The sequence below is a fragment of the Athene cunicularia genome (genome assembly GCF_003259725.1).
Source record: "Athene cunicularia isolate RWA chromosome 6 unlocalized genomic scaffold, athCun1 chr6_part1, whole genome shotgun sequence".
NCBI lineage: Eukaryota > Metazoa > Chordata > Aves > Strigiformes > Strigidae > Athene > Athene cunicularia.
Genome location: NW_020799105.1, coordinates 17,789,221 through 17,811,978, shown reverse-complemented (window position 1 = coordinate 17,811,978; position 22,758 = coordinate 17,789,221). Strand labels below are relative to the sequence as shown.

Below are 22,758 nucleotides of genomic sequence, written 5' to 3'. Positions count from 1 at the left end.
CAACGATCCCATTCTATGCTGACTGTCCTCGGGCTGTTTGCTTCCTTTGGCCAACACCTTTGATTATTTCAGGGTAAATAGTTAGGTCAGCACTGAAATACCAGTGCTGCTTTGCTGCCATGCATTAACAGAGCAAACAGCATTTGTCCTAATACTAGTTGCTAAGAGAATTACCATCACTAAGTTGCTTAGAGCAGAGCCTGTCCTCTTTGTCATAAACAATTTGCAGTATGTCTAACATGCATGAAGGCATGTTACAGGTGACAGAGGTGTCCCTTGATTTTCAGGGAACAGAAGGTTATCTTTAGCATGGCAAATTATTTACCTTTATATAATGTGTTTAAGAAACTTTAGGAAGTCTGAGGATTTTTTTCCCCTAAAACGTTTATGGCAAGACTCTCCAGACTTCTCCAGGAAGGTCAAGTCCTGTAACAGCAGTTTAAGTATAGCAAATATTTTTGAAAGAAAAAGTTTTATAATCAATGAGGCTTTCATCATGAATTCTGAGTATTCAACTAGACTATTAGCTGTAAAGTTCTTCTCATTTATGTTGAATTATTTTTACTTATTGTAAGCTCTAATCTTTCAGGAGTGGCTTTCTGATAAAATGCCACATAATTTCCTTCTGTGGAGTCATTTTACCAGCTGGCACAGAATAACATCCATTACAGAGTACATTTAATTTCCACAGTTTCTGCAGACACCCACACATTCAGAGATTTCTTTAAGTGTTTGTTTCAACTTACCTATTTACAATTTTATGAACTTCAGTCTTCCCATCATTTTTTGAATGTTCTGGGCTGACAGGTGGAGAAGCACTGAGCCACTCTTGAGTTGACAATGTGTTATCTGGAGACAGATCAGTAAACAACGGATCTTCCTCTAGGTCTCTGTGAGATTATATGAGACAAAAACATGATCATTCACAGAATGTTATGGAAGGCAGGAAAATATCTGGGTCAAAAGGCATGTTTTCTTTTTTTTTTTTTCTCCAAAAAGAAAGTTTTTCAGAACACTCTCATACGCACATCTTTTTACCTACTTAATATGCAGAAGTACCAACCTTTAAAAATACCCAACAAACTCGTGTTTTGAAGAAAAATCATAACTTATCTGAACAACAGAGCAGACATTTTTGACTCGTACAAAATCACTGCACTAAATCACTTAAACTCTTTAGCCCCATTTTTTACATGAGAGTTATACTCCAGGAAATAGATTATTTCAGATGACTTGGAAGTATCTAAATTAAGGTGCCTAAAATAGCTGGTGTGACTAGTCCCTACCCCTCCATCAGTAAAAGTTACAAGATTTATATACAATATTGAAAAGGATTTTATGTAAAGTATCCCCAAAAAGTTCTTCCATCAAAAATTGATTCAAGAACATAAATGTAAGCAAGACACTAAGTGAATGACTTCAAGAATACTCTCACTGAAAATAATACAAATATGCATAGACTTAAGCTAGGTACATGCTTAAGTAAATTGACATATGAAGACCTTTGAGTGTCTATTGTTTCGGAAAGAGGCTTTTGACATTTTTAGCTCTTCTGTCATCACTGTTCTAAGAATTTCCATAAATTGCTGATATAGTAATTTCTGCATCGCTTTACAGATATGGATTAATGCATAGAGCACTCAAAGTGATATTACTGAAAAAAACCTGTTTTGTTCTAAAATTAAGGATCCACGTTAGCTGTTGTGAAAAATTCCCTTCAAAGAAACTTACACTGCTCCTGCAATCTGTCCATTCTCTACCACATCTTTATCTTCTTGAGAGAAAGGCTTGTATTCCATATAGTTTCTTTCTTCTAAATTTCTCAGAACCAAATTATAAAGAATGTGCTCATTGGGTTTTTGCAAAAGGTGCTCAAACATTCGTAAAGTCATTATGCTGATCTGCAACATAAAAAGTAAAAATTCAATAAACTGATGCACCACTGCCTTATACTTTTTGCCTTGTATCTGTTTTGTACAACCTAGAACATTGCAATTACTTATTTACATTATGAAAGGAAACAAAAATCCTAAGAAAAATTATGAAATTGTTATGCTGAATGTGGTATAAACATGGGCAAAGAGTTCACATATATATGAAAATCAGTATGTGGATGTATTTTTTTTCCTGTAAAACAAAAACTGATCTAAAATCTGCCAAAATAACAATACAAGAACATTCATATAACTTACAACTTAGCATTCCATATTACAATAAGATCCATGCTGGAAGATGGTTATCACTGTGGAAGTCGGACTCAGAACAGGACTTGAAGCTAGCAATAAATACCCAGAATAAAACAAAGTAATACTGGGATACTGTGACTAGAACTATAGGCTAAGATTTTTACATGTTGATATTACGTAGGCTTTTAAAAAGAGACTGGCTTTCAGCAATATAGAGACAATTTTTAAATACAGCTTTAGAGTGCTTAGCTTTGCAAAAATCAGCTAATTTATGCAGTTAACTCATTCTGACAGGGTGAGCAGATAAGCATCCTGAATAAAATGGATATGTAAAGTCATAGATCTGTATTTCAGGCAAGTTTGGGTTTTATTTGAAAAAGTAGAGGGTGGAGGTTGTTTCATGGTAAAAATGAAACAAGCATCTCCTGAGGAGGGATTTTACTGAAGTAAATTATTTTAGCAATTTTACTGTAGGTAAAGAGCTTAAAGTTATTATATCATCTTTTAACTGGCATTGTGTATATTCTCTGACCACACTTACTTTATATAAAAAATAGTAAGCTTTTAGGTATACCTTATGTGATAACATGACAGAATTGTCACATGAAAAATGACAGCCATGCAACATATAACAAAACATGAATGAAAATGCAATTACAGAAATTGATTTTTCTCTGTCTTACAGATGAGCAAGTCTAACTAGATATGCAAAGGGCGCAAATTTAGTAAAAATCTTTACAATGGGAACAAAGTACTAGCTGGAGAAAACAGCTTGGCTTTCATTTTCAAAAGGGAATTTGTAGGGCTGGCAGTCAGAAGTCTTTTCCTTGGCAAACATGTTAGCTGACACAAATATGATAAGACCTCACAATGGCATTTTTACAAACTCGACGCAAACAGAACCAGCCAGCAGACATTATTATGTCATTATCACTTCTCACCTCATCAGAAATATGATCACAGTGTTCGATTAATCTGTGTCGCAATGGATGTCTGTTGATGTCTGCCAAAGTTTCTGGCTCTCTGTGTTCTCCAAGTATAAAATAAACTATTTCCTGCAGCAGGACATCTGAAGTCACTTGACGAACAATGCGATGCAATAGTGCAGTTGATGTGAGGATTCCGATCTCTGAACTGAACAAAAAATTTCATGTCAGATATGTAGTGGATTTCAGCGGAAAAAACAATCAACTTGATTCAGATTCTGATCTGCTGTGTCTTGTAGGATGCTACTCACGTTTGCATCAGCTGGGGTTCCATGACATCAATGAAAAATCGCTCCCGCACAGCTTTTGCCATAGCAACAGCAGCAGTCTGAAACAAAAGTAGAAAATGGTATGTCTCAAACTCAAAAGCTAAGAAACAACTGGAAGTACTTATTTGCTGAATATACTCGTATCATCTGTAAACATTCCAAACCTTTTGTGCTTCCTTGATGAGTTGATCACAGTAGTCAAACCATGAAAGAAACGAAATCAATGCTCTTTTCCCTGGAAAAGCAGATGCATCCTCTTTGTGGCTGTAGGAATCCAAACTAGAGAACACAGGGAAAAATATTGAGAAGAATCCTGGACTTAATTCTTATTGAACTTAACAGAATAATTAATGATCTACTTGCAGCGAAGTGAACATTAAAATAGCTTTTCTGCTAGTCTCTACTATTCTGGCAGTGCTATCATTATACAGGTTTCCAGTGGCATATTATGTACAGCAGAAGAACTCTTGTTTGGTTAAGTATTTCTTGAGCCAGAAGGGAAAAGTGATCACCTAGTTTGTTCTCACAGGAAACACAGACCACAGAAACAGAATCAATAACTCCTGTAGTCAGAGAACCATGAAATTAAGGCAATTGTTCTTTACTCTGTAAGCAACCTCGACCAAGTCCACCAAAACCACACAGTGTATGCCTGAACTAGATTATATCTTTCAGAAAAAAAATGTATCTCAATTTAAAGGCTCTAAGGAAAAACAAATTCACCATTTTCTTTGGTAAAGCAGTCCAGTAATTATTGATCCCAGTATTCAAAGTTGTAGGTTTTTTCCCTTCTAACTTCAGACTTCAACCACCAGAAATTGTGGTAGGCATTTGGCAAATACCTACTTTTTGTCTCAGTACTAACAGATTGCAAGCAACTCATAATAATGAAGGCAGAATGTGGAAGATAAATGCTTTGAGAATCTAACATGCAAGCAGTTAGGATAACAGGCATGTATCTTTTGCTTCATGCTGATGAGTTAGGCAATAACTCTTTCCTTCTTCTTTTTTTACTGCAAACATTTTGCAACAACCACCTGCTATCACCCTTCCTGCCCCCTGCAGCAGTTTACAGTGCTCACTGTGTACAGTGAGAAGTTTATGTTTCCTAAATCCTTGACATCTGAACGAGAAAATAATCTGTACCCAATATTACAGCTACACCACCACAAACAGCTAATGTAATTCAGTGGAAAAACTTGCCCCCTGAGGAAACTCTGCAAGGGACTGGCAGCCAAACCTGGCCCCATGTCAGAAATCACACGTATATTGGGTGCCTGAAGTTGTACAACTATGCTGCAGCTGGTACCTCAGCTCTGCTCTTGAGACTTTAGCATGGAGGTGTGAGTATTTTATACATCTTATCTTCCTATAGAAAATTAGTTTTAGCGAGGGGTGTAAAGTCACCTTGGATATTAAAAACAACAAAAAAATTCTTACCCCCAGTTAATTGCCTCCACTGTTTCAATGTCTAAGGGATCCAGTGACTGAGGCAGGGCTTTGTAGAGGGTGGCCAGCCTGTCTGTCAACAATTCACATAAACAAGTGCTTTGAGTCAGGCACTTGGCAGCTGCTGGTTCTGGCAAACTCACCAAAAGCATGAGGCCTTCACAGGCCTTCACTGCTATCCGGCCGTCCTGGCAGAAGGGCATGGAAGAATTAATCAGAGGGTGAATGAAGCTCACTTGAAATCAAGAAGCAAACATCTCCCAAATAAAACCTCTCCATTCCCCCAGTGAGTGAATGCATTTATTTCTGTTGCCGTTTCAGTCATTAGAACTTAATTCTAGTGAATTAGGATGGTACAAAGTGAACCTCACCTGAATTCATGTCAAATACTAAGAATGCAACTGCAACCTTCAGGTTGATAGAACTAGTGATGTAGGACAGCTTAAGACCAAGATATTAGACAATGTAAACTATCACTTAACAATAATGAGGTACATCAGTAGATTCGGTTTTCTGCTCTCAACCCTGCTGTAGCAATTAACAGGCTTACCTAACTCTTCTCTAAGTTTTCTAAAAGAATCTGACTATGAATTTGAGGATGGAGCTGGGTAAGACATACAGCAGTTGTTTTTAAAAGAAATCAAGCCTCTAGAAATAGCACAGTGCCATTACAAAAAAAGTGAGTTTTGGTAAGTCAGTACAATTGAAAGTAGTTTTTAAAATATTCTCATGTGGTATATTTAACCTAATGATTATCCTATGTAGCTGGTCTGTGAAACATGCAGCATCCTACACAAGTTGCTCAAAAAAACAGATTATCATCAATAAACTTAATATCAATTTTCTAGAATAATATTTTTACTGTAATCTGAATTGGCAAAGAAAACTGTCAATTTACAAAAACTGCCTGCAAAAAAAACCCTCGTTTTACTTTTTATAGTTAAAATACAGTGTACATATGTGTATATTCACTCCCTCCGCCCACTTCACAGAGCATCCAAACTATTTAATTTTATCACACTAAACAGAACAAAAAAAACAACTCACGGGACTTTTAGTGAGGTTTAGTAGAGAATTCACTAAATTATAGTCTTGATTTGGACGAACAGTGGAGGACTCAGGTGATGATGTGACATTTAGCTCATCCATACTGAAAGAGAGATCATCCGCCTGTTGCAGGAGATCATCTTCCTTCTCCACGTGCTCCGCTCCAGCAGCGCTCGGCATTTCTTCAGGCTGAACGGCCTGTCCTGTGTCTGCTGTCAAAGACTCTTGGCCTTTTAGCATGTCTTCTGTGATTACACCTGATGATCCTTTGGAAGCCATTGCTTTTAACTTACTCTGCAAAGCATTTTTTGGAATTACATGGTTGAAATTACTGTTCATCCTGAAGCAGAAATTTACTAAAAGCCATTTTTTTACATCAGCATTTGAAGTAGTTCTCTACAAGGCTGGATACAGTAACCATGTAGAATGCAATGGGTTGTGGGAGCATGGGAGTTTTTAAACCTAGAACATTTTTTAATCTGTTTAAATTTCTCTTAAGCCCTGTACCATTTTGCTTCAAGGCTGAATATGCCATTTACAAAGAGATGGCATCTTTTTCTCTCCACCACTGAAGGCACATATTCACTTGATTTGCCCACTCTCTGATAGAAGTTTTTAATTTACCTTCCGAGTGCACCTTTAGACCTTAGCACATACTATAAAACATCCCTTTCTACGTCAAGGCCTCAAATTCATCTGATGTCTGAAACACTATTTCCAGTTGAAGTCATACAGTCAGACTCATTCTAAACTTCTTGAGATTTTGTCTTCAACAGGAAAAGGAAAAAAACATCTTTTATGACAGAAGTGTGCCCTTGAGTTTTGTTTCTCATTAAGAAAAAGTTGAGTAGATTAAATGGACAGAAGATAGTAGAAGTTAGCATTGGGCACTGGATACTACAACAGATCACAGAGAACCTTCTCAGAAGCTACAAAGCACCTCTACTTAGCCTGAAAGAAAGCAACCCATCTGTCTTCCCATAAATCTGTCTCCAGCACAGAAAAAGACACTTAAATTTGTGCTCTGTGGTACCAAGAAGAAACTCACAGCAAGGCAAGAATTCAGTGTTCCTCTGGCATAAGCACAGGTGAATAATACTTTATTAGAACCATAAATTAGACTTCAGCACGAGACATTTTTTCAAGTGAGTACAGTAGTGAGATTATAAATCCAAATGGTTGTCCTTCTCTATGATAACACCAAAATTATTACAAATATATCTCAAGCATTAATAATTTAGAAGAGTAACCATTTGGGGTTAATGGCATTTAGTACATACAAACCAGCAGGGACTAACTACATGACAGTCTCAGGCAGCAAAGTAGAGAACTGCTGGGAATGCTTGTGTGATTGATGTGCATTCATTGTGGAGAATTTGTACTGAATGTTGCAATACACTCATATAACCAACTCCCTGGAGAGACAACCCAGTGGTAAAAGCAGCACACTGCATGCTGTAAAATACTATGATTTTTGACTACAGCAGAAAATTTACTCCTTCAACATATGTATTTTTTTTACAGTGTGAAATGCTTAAGGCTGCAAAGCAACCAAAATGTGTGTGTCTGAACCATGGCTGTCTATCCCTAAATCTTCTAAAGTCCTCCAGTATCATTCCAGAATCATTCCAGATATTTTATCAATATACAGGAATATCTGAATCATAACAATGAGCCTTGCACATAAAGCAGAACTAAAGGCTGGGACTGCATTTCAATTCTGGATTATACATTGTTGCTGGCACTACTCAAGTAGCAGGCAGGGTTGCCAAAGAGAAAAACTACTTCTTTCAAAAATTAGCTATTATTTTATAAAATACTTATTTTATCTCATGTCTGGACTCTTCTGTCATTTGAAAGGCCATAGTTTGTTTATCTAAGGCATCGATGAGAAGACCTAAAATATATAAATCTATAAACGTCCCTAGAAATTTGTCCATAGCTCATTACTCTTACACTGGCAGGTAAAACAAAGCAGTCTGTACACTGAACAACACATATGCATGACTTTCTGCACGTATTTAAGCTTCCTATTGTCTAATCATGCAATTCTGCAGCTTAGCTGCTCACCTGCCTCCTGTAAAGGTGCAAAACAGGATCCTGAATGACCTAATAGAAAAGGTTATATAAAACACATATTCAATGCTTTCTAGACAATGTACTCCTCCAAGTGAATTCAGCAACGGCAGAGAGCAGACAATATAAAAATACATTATTATATTTTTGTGATAAATAACTATCAGGGTTTCAAAATCTGTGGTGGATGATGCCATGTCTAGTGTTCAGGTAGATTTAAAAACAATTCTGTGAAAAAAATCAAGTGATATCACAGCTAATGAGACTACTTAATTCATGCTGAGAAATATAAAGCTGGTAAATTGTAGTAATGAAAGTAGAGGTGAACCATGAAACTCTTACTCATTTTATAAAGTGAAGGTACAACTTTTTAATGGACACTATACCAGACCCTGTTTAAGGTCTCAAGAGCAGAAATTGAAACACATAGAATCAAGTGTCCCTTTACACGGAACAACCAGTTGCAAGGAGTATCTCATGTAAGTTAGGATGAGATGAGACGAGATGAGATGGGGCAACTAATGAATAAATGAATAAGGAAAAACAGGAGGTAACAAGTTTAGCATAAAATAATGACTGAGATAGAGGTGATAAGTCAAACATTCCTATGTATGTTCTTTCTACAGAAGGAAAACTTGGTTTAAAGAAAAGAATAAATTAAAACCAAGATAAAATTAGTATATGGGTTTTAAAGGTTTAAAAAAGTGGAATGTAGTTTTTCCAGTTCTTACTTCCACAACAAAAGCAAAGTCCAAGAGATACAGTTATGCCATACAGCCTTATTGGTTAAGCAGTATAGGTGAAAGATTTTATTAAAATATAAACAGCATTCTGTCAACAAACTATGTGATAAGGAATCAGACAAAGGAAATCCTGGGTTTGTACATACTCAGTTTTTTATATTCATGAAATACTGTAGAAATTGATCAAGAAAAGCCCAAGAAGGTAGCAAAACTAAGAGATACAAACAGACTGCTTTGGAGAGATGTATCTGCATTTCAGTTTGTAAGTGTTGGAGATTTGAGAGATAAATGCCACACAGAATTCCATAAATTTACCCTTTTGTGCATTTGAAGGTCAGAAACAGCTATCAAGTCACAACAACAGCACCTCTAAGAGGCACAGATGTGAACAACCAACATTAGAATATTCTATTCTAATAAAGAACATTTCTGCACATCAAATACTTTATCTGGAAAGAACTATCAGAAGTACCTTAGGCTACATTTAGAATAATGTTGCGAATGAAACAGGAGCTACAAGCAATGTTCATCAGCTTGCCTGAACTCTGTAGCCATCATTTTGTGAAACTAGAGATCTCTTTGTAATTTGGAATCATCTGGTTTTCCATGTTTGATTTTTGATATTGTTATCTTGCTATTTTGGGGAAGAACACTAAAGTCTCACAAAATATGTGATTCTTATGATTTGGGTTCTCACAGCATTATTTGGGTATAAGAGTCATTCAGAGGGTTCTTTTTGAAACATACAACAAATGACATTAAAAGTAATGCTGGTCTGAACTTCTACCATATTCTGCATGTACGGTATCTAGTAGTTTGTCTCTGAGTGCTTCTAACGTTTAAACACTAACTTTTTAATCCTTACACAATTTCTACTGCGTGCACAACTACAGTGGATACAATGGCAATCAGGGTGGTATTTAATTAAGGTAAAAATAAACTCAAGATGGATTCTTCACTACTGACATGTAAGTGATACTCATATACTCAATGGAAAATAAGGTATCTTTGCAGTTTAGCAGTCTCTGCTGTTACAGATCTTGTTTGTGCAACACTTGTAAAAGATTCCTGGAGGACACTGTATCTACATCTTTTCACCTATATATCACATGCTTAACAGACACTGTGTCTCCACAGGAAACATTGAAATGGGAGCAGGAGGCATTTCTAAATGGACTTTTATAAATTAAACTTTTACATGCTCTTTCTAAATGGGAACAGAAAGTCAGTCTAGAAATTCTTTCTCCTCCCACTCTGATTTCATTAATGCCACATGTTAAGTTCGAAGAGGGAGTAAAGATATTTGGCTTTCTTACAGATAAAAAATAATGTCATATTGTAGATTGTGAGCTGGCACTGCAGCTAGACCATATGTGCCACTACCAAATAAGGGCCCAATCCTGCAGAACACTGAGCAACTTGCAAGGTTTCAATGCCCCATGCAATCTGTCCCTTAGTCTTTATTAGGCTGAAGACAAAACAACATAATAAATCCAAGGTCTTCATAACACAGTGTTCTGCATGACAATTCATAGCCCTGCTTTACAAGCACTTTCACTACAAAGGACAAAGACCTCAAGCAGGTATATTTGTGAGCCCTGAATGAAATTCTTGTAAAAACAATCAGAGATATCAAGTCTCTGGAAGAAAAAAAAAAAAACAAAACAACACCCAAACTTCTAATATTATAGGAAAAAAAAAATCATAGTGAATGAAAACTAAGCTATGAAGCATGATGTGATACCTCCAGTACTCTTAGATCTTGTCTGTGACACAGCAAATACACCTGGAAAATTTTGATTGGATTTACTCACCTCAAGGAAGAAGTTGACTAGGTATGGATCCTCTTTCAGCTTTGCACATACTATACAGAGAAATTGAATTTCTTCATTTTCTGTTGGTGTTGCCAGAACTTCACCGCACAGCCGAATTAATTTCTGTCACATAAAGAAAAGTGAACAATTAAGATGGAGAGTAAGGGTTTGTTTTTTTTTTTCTATGAATTCTTTTTCTATATACCTACTATAATGATGTATGATTATTGACAAACATTTGCTCTAGATTTAGATTGGTATGAACAAGTTTTCTTTATTAGTTATGACTTGCATTGCAGTGGCAGTTCAAGGCTCTAATCATCAATACATTAAAACCAATACTGCACTCCAGCACCTTCTTTAACTCACTTGACAGCAGAAGAATTAAAGATATCATTAGCTACAGCAAAATAAGAGAAACCTGTCACACAAAAATATAGTTTACTTTATATTTGAACAGTACCTGCACCGGTCTATGCACATTTATGTGGGGAAGAAGAGGTTGCTGTATTCTTCCAAGAAGTTTTGTATAAAAAGCCAAAACTTGCTGTTTCATGCCTGGAGGACACTGAAACAAACCAGATGAACAATAACAAAAATATAACAAATGCATAGAGCAACATAGATGCAAATTTGTCACTCAAAATGGCTAATTAAACAGCAATAGTTTACCCTAAATTATTTTTTAAAAAATCCTCATCTGTTAACACATTACTTTTATCGACATTAGCAGAGATCAACAAAAAATGTTGCATCTCATTACTGTTTTCTTTTTCAAATTATTCATACTTTCAGTTAATTGCTCTAGTGAAGCCTTCTAACAGTCCTTCCAGGAAACATTCCCTATCAATACACTGATATGGGGAAATCAACTCTGAATTAATTGGCTACAAGTCAGCTGTCTTTTACGGTACTGTGCCACAAAATCCAGCAATTCAGTGAGTTGGTATGTAAGAATATACAATGATAAACTATAAACATCTTGATGTCTACAAAAGGTTTTTTAAATTAATGAGAGACCCTTGTTCTCCTGTCCCCTATGCACTACATCATATGACAGTGCTTTGTGATCTCCATGAGATCCGATGGCCTGTGGTCCTTTTATGTACCTTTGTTTCTAGCTAAATCCCCCTGACTCTAATGGGTTCTACCATGTTATTAAATGTTGTCATTCCATTGGTTATTTTTAACTCACATCATTTCCCTCATCTGGCTCATGGCACAGGTGAATGGAGCATGAGTGGCAACAGCCAGGAATGACAACTGCCTAAACTGCTTCTCCTGCCCAGGTAATTATCCCTAGATTATTAATCCCTAATTATTACTGAGTTGTCAAGCAATCTATTGAAAAGAATGGTGAAATATGTACAAGCAGGGGCCATCTACAATAATGTAGTAAGTCTAAGTGATCGCTGCGAAAGGACATTATTATTTTTGCAACAGATCTTTACAACATTTTGCAAGCACTGAACCGTGCGTTTACTTCAGATGTATCAACTCACAAGTGGCAAAGTATGAAGACAGGCTGTACAAGAATTGCTTGTACAGGCGTATTTGCATGAGTGCAGAATGACTTCTCTCAGCTCTTAGAAACATACTACTAATTACCCGCTTCACATATGTCACCATTTCATGTCAGTTTCTTGACAAAATTTATAGATTATTGAACGAGATGTATTTCTGAGCACGTATTTTCAATACATCAGGTATCTTAGCCTGATCTTAGGACAGCTGGTATAGCAACAGGAATTGTAGAGCTCTGGTTCTTCCAGAGCAAGGAACATCCCAGGCTCAGACAGCTAGTACCCTACCTTGTCTATATATGTAAAAATGAGCAGATTAAAAATTCATGACAACGTGTAAAAGACTGACAGACTGAAACCCTGGAGAGCTACATTTATCCTTAGTACAGAATACACCACGCTTTCCTAACTGCATCTGCATCATGATACAAAAAGTTCTAGCACAAGGACTGCCAAGTTAATTCACCCATGATCCATCCAACCCCATACATTTCAGCTCATAAGTCTGCCAAGAAAGATAGCAACAAGAACACACCAAGACCATGCAGCTAATTTCACATGTGCCACAAAACAGACATGAGAAGAACCAGGTAACATTGCCAAGGGTTGCATTCATAACAATGACCAGGATGTGAAAGCTGTCTGGGGATCAGCTTAAATTATTGCTTTCTGACATGAAAGTCCTTCTGAGCGGTAACATCACATTCAGAAAAATTAAACAAAATTTGTATTTAATACACTTTTCACCTAAGAATCTCTCAACACTTAACAAAGGACAGGAGATAATAACTGTCTTGTAGAAGCCAGAAAAGTTCTAGACTGAACAAAAATGTTTCTGCTACTTCTAGCTTCACACAGTCAATATTATCAGTGTGGTGAGTAACAAATCTCAGGGTTCTGCCTTAGTCAGCATCTCACTGGCTGTCTCATTTTGATGACACTTGTAAAGACTGTTATTTGTAGTAGTACGTTGGCAACATAAGCAAACAGCTATTTGCTAGAGTTCAGTGTGCCATGCTACCACCTACTGCAGAACCTCAGTCCTAATTCAATTAGGAACTCACACAAAAGATAATCTGCTCTGCTGAGAAGTACATACATCAGCTTTTCCTAGTGTGTAGAGTGTCTCCAAAATCTTGTGATGTAGCAAATATTCCATACATGGTCCTGTTTCACCTGATTCCCTCTCACTTTCTTCTTGAAGCAGAATATCCAACATCTGTTCCAGGTGAGAAGGAATATTGGTATCAGTCACAGGAGCTTTGTCATCTAAATAGAAGAGATATGCAATTAAGAATCATTAAAATACTGTCCTTGCTCGTCTGAAGTTCAGTTATAAATTTAAGATTTGAAAACACGGCAACTCATTTAAAGACTCTTACATGTAGTAAGTTTTTTAACATGCCTTAAATTGAACTTTCAGAACCATAACTGGAAATGTAAACTGGAGTATGCATTAGGCAGATATCTAACCTCACAATGGAGAAAAGGTGAAATGACAAATTTCAAAACATGCATTAACTACACAATCAAAAAGGAAAACTTTTACAGCCAGAAAACAAGCTTAGGGAGAGAAAGGTTCAACTCTCAATCTTCCGGTTAGTTATCCACCCTGTCTTGATAACTTCCTCTTTGACTCTTCACACAGTATTCTGAAATCTATACACAGCCTCTAACATCAGCTTAATCTGCAGCTGATCAGTTCCTTTACAAACCAGACAAGTAAATAAATTTTTTTCTAATAATAACAACAAAGAAAACTCAAACTCTATGCTGTTTATTCCTCAGAAGTTTTTACAGTTGCCTTTTATACTTTCTGCATTAAGAGAGCAGTCTGTCAAACTTTATGAAGGAAAGGGTAAGACTGATTTCATTATACTCAAGTCAGGAAACTGCTGTGGATTTATGCCACCGGCAGTGGGAGCTGGTGTTAACATGTTGCAGGGCACATCCATATGTGGAGATTTTCCTTTTTATTTTTTTCAGCTAAATTCTCCTTGAACAACTATCCCACTAGGGAAATGTTTACTACTTCTTATGCAACAATCTAAAAATAACTGTCACTTGCATGCAAATGGCAACAAGATCACAAAGGAAAATTGCCATGTCAGAGTGATTTTGGTCTCCACCACAACCTCCAGTTAGCCTAGTGTTCTGCTTGAACTTCCTAGGCATAATTCTGCTCCCACTGCAGAGGTTAGCAGTATATCCACTGAGTGGAAAATTGTTTCTCACAAGACTTTTGAAAGTCTGGGAGAAAGGTCAGCTTTTATTCTGCACCACATAATCACAGGTATCAGCTTTCTCCTACCACCCTGTCACTTCTAGCTTGGGAAACATCACATAGTGTTCCAAAAGATGGGTATTTAGAACCAAGGGTCAAGTTTCAGCTTGTAAGAGTAAATATTGATCTAAACAAGATCACCACTCCCAGACACAAACACGATTCAACAGCCAGTCTAGGAGAAATGCAGAACTAGCAAGTTTGAGGAAAGCATGGTAGCAAAATAAGATCTGGCTAAATTTTAACAAAATGTGTTCTAAATCTGTTCACAAATTCACTTTTCAGAGTGATGTTATCAAAATACGTTTAACAGAGGCAAGACACTAGAGAAAAAATACCTTATACTGAGTACACAGAATTCATATATGTCTGGTAAAATCTATGAACATAAAATTACTTTTGTTAAAAATCTTGGAAAGAAAAAAGAAAATCCCTGATGCAAAACAATAAAAATGTTAACAGCAGGGATTACATTTCTGTACTTGTCTGTTTAGATTAAACAGAATATGTGATGACAGAAATTGGGTCAGATGTGAAAAGGTACAATTCTCTACATGGTACTCAGGAAAGAAGAACTTCCCCCTCAACTGCTTTTCATGCCTCCATTTTAAAGACTGAAGGAGGTACACAATATTTTTCATTAATAATTATTATTCTTGGTATTTTGATAAAAAACATGAGTCATTTTAGTATTTCTTAATCTTTACTTTTTAACAACACTGAAACTGGGAATTCTAGTTTTCACAATAAAGAGACAAAACCAGAATGTTTTCTTCTTTTACCTGATGTCTCTATGTAGTAATGGGTGATTGCCTTCCAGTGGTAGACAAAATCTTCTTGTAAAGGAAGGGAAGGTGCGAGCTATGGGGAAAAAAAACCCAAAAACCAGTTAGGAATAAAATAAACATATTTCCTCAGAGATTAAATTGAATTTTATCTTATACATGGAAGTAAACTGCCACAGACTAGTGGACTACATACATTATTCATAGCATGAGCCCCATGCCATATTGCCTAGCTTGTGAACATCAATAACAACCTCTATGATGTCTCTATGACAAGACAATCTATTTGAAGCAACAAAAGCAACTGCTCATATAGCAAAGCTACACTAGAAATGTAGGTTTGCATTGTTTAGATCTTAGAGTTTTGTCCTGTAAGAAAACATCATGTTCTTTTACATCTGCTCTCGATGCCATCTTCCCTTTCTGTATGCTCTGTTCTCCTCTCTCCCTCAAAAATACCAGTTAACTGCTTCATACAGTTTTCGCCATGCCTTTTTTTTTTTTTTTCTGTTAACCACAACTGCTAAAAGATCTTTGTTTCTTTTTTTTTTTTCCACATCAGGCCCATCCCCAGAGCTTAACAAGGTTGTTCTTTTTTTTTTTTTATTATTAACAAACACATTTCTTATTTCATTTTTGAAAGAAAAGGAAGTTTCTTCTTTTCTGGAGGAATTTGGGGTGGCTGGCTGGGCGTGACTGGCATCCAGGAATAACATACTGCAAGAACGGAACACAGCTTCCCACGCAGTCAACATCAGTACTGCTCCTTCCTCACCCAGCTTGCGGACAGGGTGCCCTGAGGCCTATTACACCACAGGCAGCATGTGAAAAAAGGATCACGATCATTTTACCAGTCTGCTCTCCAAAGCAAGAGTTGAGGCAAACACTGAATTTGTGACCACAATATAAAACGTTCAGAGCTGGTAAAATCAAGAATCTGACAGGGAAAAGGCCTACTACTCAACAGATCATATGAGCGTCTTGTTGTTCCTGAGGTTTAATCCTACTTCTTGCTTAATTGTTTTGACAATCAAGTCCTCATGTCATTCTTCTATAGGCAATCCTGAAATAAAGGATTATCACTTAACATGATGGTAGAAGTGAAATCTGTGGGCAGAGAGAATCCCATGTATAAGCTGGTGTGTCCGTTTTGGAAGGGTAGGGAGTTGAACCATCCCAACAAGCTATGGAGTCCAGTCCTCCAGAGACTCACAGAGTGCCTGAGGTTGGTAGGGACCTCTGGAGCTCATCTGGTCCAGCCCTCCTGCTCAGGCATGGCTACCTGGAGGCAGCTGCCCAGGATCATGTCCAGACAGCTTCTGAATATCTCAAAGGATGGAGATTCCACAACTTCTCTGGGACTTGTGCTTGGTCACCCTCACAGTGAAAAAGTTTTCCTCCCAGAAGCTACAGATCCCACATTTGAGATTAATAACTCTGAATTTGTCTAGTGTCTCCTCGTAGGGCCTAAAAAGTGCTGAAGTTGCCTCAGTTCTTGGACAAACAGAAGCACAGGGCTCAGACATCTGTATACTCTTCACTGAGTAGTGTTGATCTCTTTGAAAAAGCCTTGGAAGTTTTCTGCATCAGTCTTTTCTTCTCCTTGAATGTAATGACACTTAAATTTATCTTGGTAAAGACATGAAGCCCAGGATACAAACAGCATGCCCTGCCATGATAAGGAAGTGGAATGCTAATTGTTAACGACCCTTTGCACATGGAACTTTGAAATGCAAGACTTTACAGGAGTTGTGGTGCTTGACAACTATCTATGCCAGCATCCTGCATGGAAATGTGCCCTCACAAATGTCAACTAGGAAACCAAACTGGCATTGCTTATTCATTCCCTGACACTCTGTGGACTCATTAAGTCTTCCATATTTCCATGGCTAGGCACTGAGGGTGGCACTTTAGCATGCCAGCCACCAGAGAATAAATATCAGGACACCGTTCACTGGACAAAACTAGTTTATTTTGCTATGAAGTTTACTAAGTTATTGAAATTCAGAAGAATAACTGAACAAACTGAAGACTGAGCATGATATTTTGTATCATGCTTCGTATGTCAGGCTTGCTGCTGTAGATGTGTATTTCAAGCAGTATAATGATCCTTTTGCATCTTTTTGGAATAAAACTACACTAAAACCTCAACCTCTGCCTGATGAATAGCACAGAGCCCAGTTCTGAGGAATAACAGCCCTTTCAGACCACTCTATTTCCAAAGTAACATGATAGATAACATTAAAGATTTATCCTTGACTGATGTGATTTTCCTCTCCACTTCTTCCAGCCTCATCTGCCTCAAGATGAATTTAGTGCCTCCGAGCAGTGCCAGGAAAAGGATTTCATTTCTCGGCACTGTCAACAATTTATCCGCGGCGGGAGAGAATTGTGGATACAGACATTCTCCCTCCCAGCAAACGCCTCCAGGGACTCCTCTCAGAGGTGAAAAGGTAATTCAGGGACAGGTCCTGTCCTTTTTAATTAAAATACTCAGTGATTTCACAGCGTCTTGTCTGATTGAGGACTACAAAACAGAGATACTAAACAGAGATACCATTAGCAAATGTGTGCACCGTGCAGGTGCTCATGCATGCGCACCGGGAATGTGCCACCAACCTGGCCACCAACTGGACCTGGTGATAACAGAGCTGTGGGAGCATCGTCAGCATTGGGCTACCGGACTCACCAACTCCGAACAATACAGAAAAACTGTACTTCTTTCCTTGTTAGCTAGAGTACCCCCATCCCCAAATACTCCCACTCCCAAATTCCTCTTCCCACTGGAGATGGACCTAGTATAAATCTGCCTTTTACAACACAGCTATTCCAGGGAGTATTTAACAGAGACGTAACTCCAGCAACACTATATATTATTCTGAGAGAAGTGTTTTACTAACAAAAAAATGAAAAAAATACCCTAACCTTCTTAACTGAGTTATTCAGACATAAAATCAAGGTAAAGACCAAGACTAAGATACAGGCTCATACACAAACAAAGACCAGCACTGGAAAGCATTAGAAAAATGTAAGCTCCCAAACACGTGATTGATGTGCTTTAACCCTATCAGGTTCTTGGTAATTCTTGGATGAAGTTGTAGTTTCTATTTTAGGCCAAATTATTAGCTACCAGCTGAAATTAAATACATGTTACAGTTGCCAATCTGATTAATCACTCTTTTGTAAAAGTACACACTCTTGTGTAAAGATTCTGAAGCACAACAAAATTCATTGTGAAGGCCATTAATTCCTGCTATTTGTTTAATTTGAAGGAATTGTCTTAAAAGTACTTATTTCTCACAGTTATATTAATTCATTTTGATGTAATTGCACATGTTCTTACTAATTTTGAGCTATCCATTTATAATCTCAAAGTAAAGTTCTCCTCCTTTGGGGAAAAAAACCCAACATCTTAAAGACTGCAGTGTAGGTGTTGGTATACCAAATAGCCAAAATCCACTGAACACTACTAAAAGCCAGCCCATTTGAGCAGACATTGATTAGCTCTTCCATCTGGTCCCCAACTCCAGTAGTCGAGCTCCCTGGGAGTGAGAGAGTGAGTCTTCTCATTTTCAAGCTAAACTTAACACATGCTGCCTTATCATTCTGCTGACAATACGTTACTAATGATCGAACCCCACTCCTTCCGGGAAAAGTGCTGTTCTCAGGAAAACTAGAGATCTTTGACCAGAACTATAGTTTGCCTGTTATAAAATCTGTCCAAAATACAATTCCACGCAGTTTTCAAAAGTATACGGAATTTGCGTTTAGACAGGAAAAAAAATATCAAGAGCAAAGAAACCTATACATATTTCGTATTTAACAGCAACTCCTTCGTGCATGTAAAAACCATTGTCATATTTTTCATGTATACTTTTCAGAAGTGCAATTCAATACTGAAAAGAATGGAAACAATGGATGCTGGCGATATCCCTCAATATTTTGGACAGTTTACAAAGTAAAGAAAACACTGTATAAAAGAATAACAGGTACTGTCTGGTCAGATGCCAGAGTGAAAGAGAAAGCAGAAACTGGGTCAAAGAGAAATGAAGGGGAAGTGCACACACACTCCCCTGACTGAAACCAGGGAAAGTACATAAGTCACTCGATGTTTTTCTTCGATCTTACTACTTTATGAGTGTGAATGTTTGCCCTGAGGGAAAATCTGAAAAAGGACTAATGCTTGAAGGTTTACTTTATTTCTTCAGATGATGAATGCACGATTTATAATGGTCACTGCTTTCATATATAAAATTAAGACTGCACATGCTTGCAAGCCATGCATTAAATTTTGTCATCATAATTTGCTAACAGCAGCACAACATTAAAAAAATCAGTAATGTGAGGTCATTACATGAAATAAAGCGGGTTCAAGAAGAATAAATCTTGTTCTGAGCAGTTATGCAATTAACAATTTTGGAGCAGTACTTGTAACAAGTGACTCAACTTCTTTCAAAGATCAGTGTTGCCTCAAAACATGAACAGAAAAGAAGCTACTTAAAAGCATGTTAAGGTACCAGTGTAAGAGATACGGTGGAATATTAGGTCGGCAGAGAGGGGTCCCAAAAATGTGCAACAGATACCAAAATCTAAATTCACTCCCACATACTGAGAGTGATACAAACAATCTTGTTTGACAGCAGATTGCAAAATTCAAACCAACCAAAATCATATCTTCCTGCTCAAGGTACACAGCTCAAAAACACTCGAGTTGACTATTAAGATGAAACATCTCCTGAAAGCCCAAATCAAACAGAAACAAAAGTCCTTTCAACAGCAAGTGACCACTTCACAGACAAGCTATTTTGTCTACGGAAACATGAATCAAGAAGACAAGATAGGGGGAATAACTGCTTTTTTAATTGTACACTACAGTTTGTATGATGCTGAGAACGCAGCACACCTACAATATGGTTGGGATAAAAGCATACCAAAAATGCATAGCAAAGAGAAAACATCTTGGGGACAAGTCACACATAAACTGTCACAGATTCATTAACACCATAAAGCAACAATGTTTCTATTCTGCTCTGAAGCAAGGTAACAGAACAAAGACTGCAGTACCCTCCACCATCCTCACCAACCCACACAACCCAATTTAAGGATCCTTTATTGGGACAATACCACCGTTGTGTTTGCTCATCTGGATGCTGCAGAGAAATCCAGAAAGGGCAAAAATACTTAAAATACTGGCAGGACTGATATATGATAAGAGGTGGCAAAAATTAGGATTCAGTTGTAATGAAACTTGGAAATACAATTTCACACACTTGGATAATTTAAGCAGAAAAGACTGAAAGTTTTGAGTTATTCAAGAAAAAGTCTAATAAAAAGCAACTGGTCCCTTATGGTTTGCCTTATCACATTCTGTTATGAAGACAGTCAATTACAGAGTGGTACACTCACAGTAAGTGAAAGGCAAATACTTCTACGGGTATTAGACTGTCGACCTTTGGAACTCGTCATAGTTCAGAGATGGCTTATTGAGGGTAAGATAACAACGATTATCTAATAACACGGGAACTCTTACTATTTAAATGCATTTCTAAAGTCGGCAGGCCAGCGGGCCCTGAGGCAGGACAGGAGCCTTATATAAGTGATGTGCAGGAGAAAGGACAGGGGAGAAGGGATACATGAACAATTCTGATTTAAAGTAGTCCTACCAATGGAAGCTAAGCCTAGGCACACCAAGTGTATTTAACTGTCCAGCTCATCTGAAAACTGTACAGCTGCAATCGAATTCCTCTGCGAGGTAGGCACGCAAAACCTTTGAGAATTTACATCTTAGTTACCAGTTCTGTTGATGATATCCAAGGTTGAAACAGAGTCCACTTGAGGCTGCACACACAAGCTATACTTGCTCCACAGCAGTAACAGCAAGCAAAAATGATGCCCTGAGATCTCTAGGCAGGTAGCCTCAAAGTGGTCTTCTCTAATATTTAGGATTTGCACCAGTTTTCGTGTTCAGAATAGCAAAGCTAAGTAGCCCCCATACTTTCATTAGAGAACAAAACAATTTAAAGTCACATACAGTCCCAAAACTCCTTCAAAGTTTCTATTTCTCAGCTCTGTCTTTGAATTAGTGGGTCAAACTTCCTAGATAAAGTAAGAAACATTCCTAATATCCTCTTGCTTTTGCGATTTGTGTTTCATTCCTAGCATGTGGTGCTTGGTATTTGTCATAACCCTGTAGATGCAATTTAGTGCAGTATTTATTATTAGGAGATCCATCACAGCGGTGTTAGCAGAATGAAGTTAATTCTAAAAGGGACAACATATAGCATGTCATTTGATAGCAGTCACTTGCAAAATGTTATCAAACTGTTTCTGGGTTTGGGGGGGGTGTTAAATGAAAAAAGATTTTCTGGTCCCTGCTATCTCCACTTTTCCCCTTTTCCATTAAACTCATTCAATTTTCCTAGTTTTTTATGGATCTCAAATAAATGCAGTTCTTTTTAATTTTTGTACACATAAATAATGTAAACTTTCTTTTACGAATAACTTGTATTAAGTATCCTGAATTGGTAGTCCTGAAAGAATAAATTCTCCTCCACTCCTGCACCTCTCAGTCATCCACTCTTATTCAAAATGTGGCAAAGCTCACCGTAACAGGCTTTCTTCAGTCAGGCAGCCACTAATTTCCGTTTCTCCTCTGGCCACAGAGAGTTTACAAATAAGTCATTTCATCACTATTTAAAACATTTCTTTCCAATTGCCACTCTACCACTAAAGAAGAAAACTAGGAACCTGCAATTAATTAATACATGCTTAAGTGTAAAACCTGAATAGTCTGCTAAAGACTGAAGAACTACAGGCACACATGAAGTCAAGCATATGCTTCAGTATTTGCAGCATCGAGGCATACATAAATGCACAAAGGCTGTCCCTCACATGAGGCAGGATTTGGCGTGCAGGCTCTTTTTTCAACCATTTCAACCATTTTCCTTCAATGCTTTCCACCTTCCCTTCCCGCAGTATTTCACTTCCCGTTTTTAGCACCTAACCCAAGAAGCACCTCTTTAAACTCCGCTCGTCGGTGTCTTGGCTCACTGATGAAGGTGCTGAAAGCCACACACTTACTACCAGGACCCCACCTCACCGAAAAGCAAACAAAAACAAACCGTGTAGACAGTAAACGAGTCCTGATGAGCAGGCAGCTGAGCGCGGCCTACAGAAATGGCAGCCTCAGAAATGGGCCCTGCTGCTTCCCTCTGCCCCGGGCGGCAAAGGGCACAGATGTGCAAATCTCCATGACAAAATCTAACTGAACACACATAACCCCGGGTGCCCTCGGCCTCCCTTCCCACCCTGCCCAATTAAAAAAGAAACCAGGGATGAAAACGTTGGTTTGGAAGCGATAACATCACACAAAAGCACCAGAGACGGCGACTGTTGTCTGCTGGCCACGACGAGAGGAAAATCCTGAGGAGTTTCCCGAATTCACCTCCTTTCTCCTTTGTTTCGCAGGAAGCAGCCGGCACCGGGCCGGGCAAGGGCTGCCCTCCTGCCCGGCGCGGGGCACCGGGGCCTACCAGGAAGCCGCGTTACCGGCGGTGACAGCCCGGAGGCTGCTCCCGCCGCCCGAGGGGGGCTGTG

General features: G+C 37.9%; 1 protein-coding gene across 2 annotated transcripts in view; it reads right to left on the bottom strand.

The window, feature by feature from the left end:
* Positions 1-15,246, bottom strand: part of FAM160B1 (family with sequence similarity 160 member B1) — a 28,125-nt gene extending 12,879 nt beyond the window's left edge. The window contains exons 1-12 of one of the 2 annotated variants that reach the window (XM_026851257.1): positions 15,160-15,246; positions 13,193-13,362; positions 11,034-11,138; positions 10,571-10,693; positions 8,008-8,046; positions 5,938-6,231; positions 4,882-5,078; positions 3,606-3,720; positions 3,424-3,500; positions 3,128-3,320; positions 1,732-1,901; positions 747-890 (exon numbers count right to left, since the gene is read on the bottom strand). In XM_026851257.1, the coding sequence (XP_026707058.1) occupies positions 747-890; positions 1,732-1,901; positions 3,128-3,320; positions 3,424-3,500; positions 3,606-3,720; positions 4,882-5,078; positions 5,938-6,231; positions 8,008-8,046; positions 10,571-10,693; positions 11,034-11,138; positions 13,193-13,312 (1,577 nt within the window). In that variant the 5' untranslated portion in view covers positions 13,313-13,362; positions 15,160-15,246. The remainder of the gene's footprint in view (positions 1-746; positions 891-1,731; positions 1,902-3,127; positions 3,321-3,423; positions 3,501-3,605; positions 3,721-4,881; positions 5,079-5,937; positions 6,232-8,007; positions 8,047-10,570; positions 10,694-11,033; positions 11,139-13,192; positions 13,363-15,159) is intronic. The other variant, XM_026851258.1, reaches the window with a different exon arrangement.
* Positions 15,247-22,758: the final 7,512 nt, after the last annotated feature.